Source organism: Saccostrea echinata, unplaced genomic scaffold, assembly GCF_033153115.1.
Source record: "Saccostrea echinata isolate AGI-Se365-2 ecotype Australia unplaced genomic scaffold, CSIRO_AGI_Sech_v1 ptg000054l, whole genome shotgun sequence".
Classification (NCBI taxonomy): Eukaryota; Metazoa; Mollusca; class Bivalvia; order Ostreida; family Ostreidae; genus Saccostrea; species Saccostrea echinata.
The window spans coordinates 47,491,519-47,499,994 of record NW_026889803.1 but is presented as its reverse complement, the minus strand read 5'-3'; the positions used below and the strand labels follow the sequence as shown (position 1 = coordinate 47,499,994).

At 34.1% G+C, this 8,476-nt stretch overlaps 1 protein-coding gene across 1 annotated transcript; it reads left to right on the top strand.

The window, feature by feature from the left end:
- Positions 1 to 6: 6 nt before the first annotated feature.
- LOC133172645 (sigma non-opioid intracellular receptor 1-like) lies at positions 7 to 7,234 on the top strand. The gene is made up of 4 exons (XM_061307585.1): positions 7 to 190; positions 3,139 to 3,339; positions 4,809 to 4,901; positions 5,446 to 7,234. The coding sequence occupies exons 1-4, from the start codon at positions 40 to 42 to the stop codon at positions 5,688 to 5,690; spliced, it is 690 nt and encodes a 229-aa protein (XP_061163569.1). The 5' UTR covers positions 7 to 39; the 3' UTR covers positions 5,691 to 7,234.
- The last annotated feature ends 1,242 nt before the right edge of the window (positions 7,235 to 8,476 follow it).

Here is an 8,476-nt window from a genome sequence, read left to right as displayed (position 1 = left end):
TAAAAAGAAGGTACAAAGACTCTACAACGTAAACAAAGAATGTGGTGTTGTAGCGTTAGTTGTATACATTCGACTGTAAAGTTGGTTCTATTGTTATGTTTCTTAACTTTCTGCATCCAGTTCTGGTTGAGCAAAAAAGAACATTTAACAAGCGGCGACGAAGTTGCTGTTTTAGTTAAAAAATATGCAGGTAAAAGTGATTCAATGACATCACCTTAGCATCATGTGACGGGTACATGACGAGCATTTTGAAATGCTTTCCACAGGTCCAGTACACTTGTACAATCAGTACATTTAGCTACGTAGCTGGAATTACCTACGTAGCTTTATAATAAATAAAACTACTTCGAGAAGCTAAATAAAGTTTATTTAGCTTCTCGAAGTAGCTTTATTTAGGTACTAAATTATACTTACTTATTTCCTAAATGATCACTTTTTCAGCACGTGCAAAAAATCGCACTTTGATACAGTAATAATTTTCAACTTTGAACTGATCTGAAAACAATTCATGAAAAATCAATTTTTAAGATGTGTTGATCTCGATTAGAGCAATTGCAATCAAAGTTCTATAAGTTTTGGGGCTATATAAGGCCATACAAAGAAATATGTTTGTTTACTGTTACATGCTGAAATATTGCCAAACCCCCTTACTTCGTCACTCCCCTAATTCCATCACTTTCGAGAAACTGCACTGTTTGTAAACGAATGTGATTGTGACGTCATTTTTTACATGATTCTGTTCTTGTTGTGCCTGCATTTATAAATGCAGTAAATTAATACTTGTTATTTTTTTAATATTGGTAGGTTATTTTATTCTATAAGCATACATGTTAACTCTACAGCTTTAGGCGGAAGTCTACGGTACCGCTTTTTTACTCCATCTCCCGCCTACCTGACTTTTATTTGTAAAAATACTGTATTTCTAAAAAAATCATTTTTGATTCACTTGGGTAGCCAATTTCATAAAATCTCATTAGATATCACATGATTTGACCTGGGAGCATACATTGGCGAACACTTTAGCTCACTTTGGCAAAAGGCTCAAGTGGGCTTTTCTGATCACATTTTGTCCAGCATCCATCTGTCTGTCTAGCTGTCTGTAAACTTTTCATTCACATTTTCGACTTCTTCTCAAGAACCAAGAACCACTGGGCCAATTTCAACCAAACTTGCCACAAAGTATCCTTGGGTGAAGAGATTCTAGTTTGTTCAAATGAAGGGTCATGTCCTCTTCCAAGGGGAGATAATTACAAATTAGTGAAAAATTTAATTAATAGCATCTTTTAAAAATCTTCTTCTCAATAACCACTGGGCCTGGAAAGATGAAACTCACAAGGAATCATCTTAAGGTAGTGTAGATTCAATTTTTTTCAAATCATGACCCCCGGGGTTAGGGTTGGGCCACAATGGACGATCAAAGTTTTACATAGTAATACATAGGAAAATTTTTTTCAAGAACAGTCAGCAAAGCCACGATTGATCATATTTATATGGAAACATCCTCAGGTAGTGTAGAGTTTGTTCAAATCATGACCCCTGGGGGTAGGGTGGGGTCACAATGGACAATCAAACTTTTACATAGAAGTACATGTATGTAGGAAAAATCTCAAGAACAGCAAAGCTATGATTGGTTATTATCTATTTGGAAGTATCCTCAGGTAGTCACCGTAGTGTTCAAGGTTCAAGTTTGTTCAAATCATGATCCCTAGGAGTAGGATGGGCCACAATTGACAATCAAAGTTTTACATAGGAGTATATAGGATAAATCTTCGTCTCAAGAATAGCAAAGCCATGATTGGTTATTCTCCATTTGGAGGTATCGTCAAATATTGTAGATTCAAGTTTGTTCAAAACGTGACCCCCGGAGAGGGTGGGGCCACAATGGATGAGCAAAGTTATACATAGGAATACATTGAATTTTTTTTTTTTTTAAAATCTTCTTCTCAAGAACAGCAAGGCCATGATTGGTCATGTTTATATGGAAGTATACTCAGATAGTGTAGATTCAGATTTGAACAAATCATGACCCCCAGGGGTAGGGTGGGGCCACAATGAAAGTTTAAACTGATAGGAAAAAAGCCACAGTCAAAAAAATATTTAAGCAATTTCTTAGTGTAGATTCAAATTTGTTCAAATCATAACCCCCTCCCCCTTTTAGGGGTAGGTTGGGACCACTTTCAGCTTTTCAATGCTGAACTGATTTTTGCCTTTTTCTAGCCACATAGCTTTGGTAAGTGATGTGGCCCACAGGCCTCTTGTTTTTTGTGATTGTACATATGTTTACGAAGATATCAAGCACGTGTTTGACAATGAAAAGTGCAAAAATCTGTGTGATTACATTGGTAACAATAATTTTCGTTGACATCCATGCCAAGAAAAGGAAGATATAGTATTTTAGAAGTGGATGAAAACTTTTGACATTGTCCATGAAAGTGAAATACGGAATCAGCATTCATTTCATACCACTTTCATTTTTGGTCATCGTGGGAAAGCCAATTTTTTAACGAAAAATTGGAACTAGATTTAGATTTGAATCAAACAATGTCATTATTTGCTGTATTTGACAACTAATTGAACATTCAGAATTATTGCTTCCAGGCTATATCAACAAAGATTGACACCCTTCAAAAGGCTAAATTAAGCAGCCAATCAAAGCCAAAGTGATGAGCATGAAAAGAAATTATAATTATATCTGTATAATTTGTGTCAAACTTAAGGTGTTTTTTGTCATTGCAGCTGATACATGTATTTGAGTTTAATTATTGTAGTGGTGATTTTAGGCCACATTTATATACATAAATTCTTCTTAAGTCAATACATAAAACAACACACACAATTCTACCTCTTTTGTGGTCTGAATCTCCCTCTTTTTCATCACAGTAGGTTAACATGTATGCTATTAGATACATTCTATAAGATACATGATAAAGGTACAGATTGTTCTGTACTATACATAACATCAGATTTTCTTTTAAATAGTAACTTTAATCAGTGATTTCAACTGACTTGTAAAAATTAGTGATTTTTTTTTACCCAGAAGACCTACAGAAATGGTTAAAACTTGCTTGCAGAATTTTTACTATAAACATGGAATCATGTGCATAACTTTGCAAATGAAAATTCTTTGACCAATTTTAGGTTTGAAACCAAAGGTAGCTTTTGAGAAGATCGGTACAGTGCTTCGTAGAATGTATCCTGGACACATTCTACCAGAGGAGGACATGCAGTGGATTTTTATGAATGCTGGGGGTTGGATGGGCAGCATGTGCCTGCTGCATGCTTCTTTGACTGAGTATATCTTGTTTTTTGGTACAGCAATGGAAACATCAGGTCACTCAGGTAGGTGTGAGCAATTACTGAGTCAGATAGAGAGCATGTATAACAATAACAATGAATTTACCCTCATAAACTGACATAAAGTGCAGTGTAGAGACAAAAAGTTAAATAGATGTATTGACTTTAGTTCACACTTAAAGGGCAATGTATTAGTTTGACCTATAATCAGTCAGGTTAAAAACAACTGAAAAAAGAGGAGTCATGGACCTCAGGTCACTACGATTGCTTTAAGGGCAAGATATTATGACCTCTAAATAATATCTTATGTCACTACAGAGAGTTTTTGGACAAATAAACACTACCTTTTAATCATGAATATTATGAATGTCCTAAATAACTGTTAGAGTATTAAAGAAATGTGGAAGTTGGGGCTTTAAGGACTGTGGACATCGGCCTGGATAGCTCAGTGGTTAGAGCACCTGACTAGTAATGCAGTTGTCAGGTCCAGCCTTATATTTTCTTCATGCATTTTGCCTTTCCTACTACATTTTGTGGCCAGTAGGGGGACCATGTTCAGGTTACATTATGTGTGAATCAGTAATTCTTGGGAGGGCCCTAGAACTTGTGTCTTTGAGGTCGAAGACTGTTTAAGGAGGGAGGAATGTGTGAAAATGCTAAAAATATCTATTTCAGAAGTCATAGTCCTACTGTATATTATGATCATCATTTAATTTTACAATACAATGCATCTATGATTCTATCTATTGAAAGTTAATAGGAAATGCTGTCATTAATTCAAAATAAATCCTACATGTACATGATTATGATAAACTGAGTAAATTGAAAATGTTTTCAGATTCATTCTACTTTTTTAAATCAAAATAAAAAGCTACTTACACAAGGTTAAGGAATGGTAACCAAAGTTTTTTAGAGTTATCTTTCTTTATACATGTATTTTCAAAACTTTCTCTTATTTATTTATTTATTTTTTTTTAATCATATATTTCTTTTGATTAAAGTTGACTTTATTTTTAAGTTTTAATATAAGATAAAATACTGTTTAAGGCTAATTTTGAAAAATGTTTCTCTGTTAGATAATGTTATATATAATACAGAGTCATATAATGATAATGTGAAATACGTTCAGGCCAACTTTAAAATAATGTTTGTTCGCCCTCTCCCGACTCAGGATGAAAATTTTGGGTCGGTAGGTAGGTATGAATTTAATTTTTTTATAGAAAAATTCATATCAATGCTGAATTTCAAAAATCTGTTTTCAGGAAAGCATAAAAAAATTGTTTCATGGAGGTTAAAAAAAGTTTTGAGTTGGGCCATTTGTAGCCAGTCTGTCGGGAGAGGGCAACCAAACGATTTTTTAAAAATGGCCCCACTTTAAAAAAAAAAAGACAAAAAAATATTGGAAAAAAATATCAGTTCAAATTATCTAGTTAGTTAAAAAAGACTTCTACAAAGTTTTTGGATCACATCTTTATATTGATTGTTTGTTAAAGGTGTAACTCTTTTTTTTTCAGGTCGATACTGGGCAAACATCTCTGACACTCTGATATCGGGGTCAATGAAACAGTGGAGGGAGGGGGAGTTGGAGGCTCACATCTACAACGCTGGTTAGTATTAGTACATACATTCATATCTGTAAATAATAATAACTAAAAAAAAAAAAAAAGGAGTGCAATTGTTACAATCTGATTAAAATCAGATCTTTGTTACGGTCCGAAATTCTGATGGTCGCTGTACACAGTGTACAGCTCCGAAATTCTGATGGTTGCTGTACAAAGTGTACAGCAACCATCAGAATTCGGAGCGTAACAAAGATCTGATTTTAATCAGATTGGCAATTAATTTGCTACGGAAAATTTTTGTAAATGCATGTATTCATTTTAACAATTTTTTGTAAATGCATTTATAAGTTTCAAATATACATGAAAACATCTGTGAAATGTGATTGGAAAAGAAGGTTACATGTGATTGTATAAGGAAGGGGGAAAGAAATTGAGTTTTAGTACTTAAAAAAAATCTTCACCAAAAGACATTGGAAATTTCCCTAACATAGTAAACATGTCATTTGATTTAGCTCTGATTCAATATTTAGAATATATAATATACCAAGCAGATATACAATGTATATATTGTCCACATTGATAATTTTAGGTGACACTGTGCCCCACCCAATGGGAAATGTAACAGGAGTTTTCTTCAATGCTGACACCTGGATGGTAGAGTATGGCAGGGGATTTATACCATCAACACTCACATTTGCCCTTGCAGACACTTTCTTCAGCACCACAGATTTTGTGACATTGTTTTACATTTTAAGAGTGTATGCCAAAGCATTATTTTTAGAAATGAATGCCTCTATGGATGAATGGAGAGAATATGTTAAAGATAATTTGTAATAGGAGTGTGGACTTTATCTGCCTTTACTGGGACCAAATTTTAAACATTCTGTACCTTTTTTGACCTGTTCGCTTGTTTAACAAAAAAAAAAAAAATCAAAAAAAAATCTGCCTTTGAAGTAACAAACTCAGGTATACAGGTGAGACAAAATACATATAAATAGTCATCCATTTGACAAAAAAGTGGGTTAACCCTTAAAGATGAATGGAACAGACACTTTTATTAAGATTTTAATATTACTGTCCATCACAGTAATTAATATTTATACTTTGTTGTTTGTGCATTCAGCTTTTATTGCTTATTATTTGACATTCCAGGATGTGCTTTTTGTTCAATCATTTTATTGACTCAGAGACAGTTTTTAAGATCAGGGTAATACTGACACATTCACTGGGGTTTTTGCTGCATTCTTGGGATTTTGGAAGTACATTGTACATCATAGACTGATAGAGTAAATCTAATTATACCCGCGTTCCGGAGGAGAGGGGTGTATACTGTTTTACCCTTGTGTGTCTGTCTTTCTGTCTAGCTGTCTGTGTGTCAGTGTATCTGTGTGTGCATGTGTCTGTCCGTAACAAATTTTCGTCACAGTTTTCTCAGCAATTATGCATCACAGATGATTGAAATTTTAGCACACCCTTTGTTCTGGCATGCCATATGGTGGGATTCATTTTTTTGCGAATCCAAGGTCAGCTTCCTGTTTATCCGTGCGTCTGTCCATACCATACATAACAAATTTTGGTCGCAGTTTTCTCAGCAATTATTCATTGCAGATGCTTGAAATTCTAGCACGCTCTTTGTTTAGGCATGCCATATGGTAGGATTCATTTTGTACGAATCTGATGTCAACTTCCTGTTTATCCGTGCATCTGTCTGTACCATACATAACAAATTTTGGTCACAGTTTTCTCAGCATCTTCTTATCGCAGATGCTTGAGAGTTAAGCAAACTCTTTGTTTATGCATGTCATATGGAGGAATTTATTTTTGTACGAATCTGATGTCAACTACCATAAATGAACTTGTGTATTTACATCAGAGCGGGGGTATTATTAGTGAGAATTGGCTCACAGACTTCTTGTTCATTACATGTTCAGGTTTGATGATAATTATTTCAATACCTGTTCAGCTGCAGATATGTTTGATGTAACTGTCAAATACTCATTTAATAGTTTGTTTTCAGTGATAATTATTAATCATTGTAGATTTATTTCGCAGAGAGAGAGAGAGAGAGAGACGTGTATCACAGCAAAAGAGATTGCAAGGTTTTGTTTGATATATATATATATATATATATATATATATATATATATATATATATATATATATATATATATATAAAGATTTTTTCCAGATAAAAGACACTGTAAGTGTGCTAAATATGCGAAGTTTTGGTGTTTACATGAATTTGTCATTCCCCGAATGAATAGTCTGATGCATGGTGTGTTGAAAGTGAATTAATGTGTGGAAGGACCTTTTTAAGCATGTTTTTGTACTCTGTTTCTTTCTTTGCAATATTTCCAAGTAAAAAAGAATTACATGAAGACACTGACTGCTTCTTATTGTGACAAAGTACGAGGGGTGATCAAAAAGTTCGCGAACTATCTCTATATTTGCAAAACCACAATTCAGATCAGAATTAAATTTGGCACACATTTAGTCATACAAATATTCTATAAAAAGCAGGTGTTTTATAATGTTTTGCTCCTTGTTTGTGACGTCACAATTTGAAAATGACGTCAATATAAAGGTGACGCGACAAAAAATGGTTGACTCAGTCGTACTCGAGCAACGAACGGATGTAAAGTTTAACGTATATCTTGGAAATTCCTTTGCAGTGGAATATGATAATTTGTACAAGGTTTATGATAACAAAAGACTTACCAGAAGTTTTATTATTAATTGGATTGATTGTTTTAGTAAAGGCAGGGAGATGGTTAAAAATGATGTTTGTTCTGTTGCCCAGCGAAAGCAAGCCGGGGAAAAGATGTGTCATTAGTTGAGCAATTTCTTTTGAAAGATCGCCAAGTTACAATTCGAAAAATAGCTGAATATCTTAACAATAATATGATTAATAAATCCCTAAAATTTCGTTTACTTTAGACTTTAAACATATGAGATATGATAAAAAGAGGTCGTCCATACCTTATCCACATTGGATAAAAGACGCTCCCGAGACAGAGGACTCGGGTTTTGATGATCACCATGCTAATTTTGGGAGGAGATGTCCTTATCCACCCATCCTTTTGCCGAGATTTGGCCATTTCTGACAGATGGACTGTTCTTGTTATAAAAAAATAACTTGCATGGTAAGAAATATAAGATTCGGAAAATTTTTTAGCTTCTGTGAACAGAACGCCACGGAGCATGTCACGTGACCGTCTGGATCAAGTGATTCGCGCATGGGCAGACCAATGACAGATGTGCATTATAATCGGAGAGGACTACTTCAAAAAATAATGAGCACTAAATCCTCATTTTATTTCTTTTAAGGAAGTAATTCAATTTGTTCGCGAACTTTTTGATCACCCCTCGTAATTGTTATCTTACCTACAATCATTCTTTTGCATGATGATTTATGCATCGAAGGCTTGTAAAAATGAAATAAGAACTTCACTTAGCTAGAGTCAAGAAGATGGGAATAAAAAAAATGAAAAGATCAAGTTAAGCTGCATGTATATGCCCCACGGCAAGATTTAATATATAAAAAAGTGCAACTAATACAAACCATAGAAATTCCCTATCATTAGTCATCAGTTTGATTTGTCGAACCAAAGATGCTTGAA

Excerpts from the sequence above, each read along its gene's own strand:
- LOC133172645 (XM_061307585.1), top strand. The coding sequence starts at position 40 with ATGTGGTGTTGTAGCGTTAGTTGTATACATTCGACTGTAAAGTTGGTT. Across the intron at positions 3,340-4,808 it reads GGAAACATCAGGTCACTCAG|GTCGATACTGGGCAAACATC; the intron begins GTAGGTGTGAGC and ends TTTTTTTTTCAG. Across the intron at positions 4,902-5,445 it reads GGCTCACATCTACAACGCTG|GTGACACTGTGCCCCACCCA; the intron begins GTTAGTATTAGT and ends TGATAATTTTAG.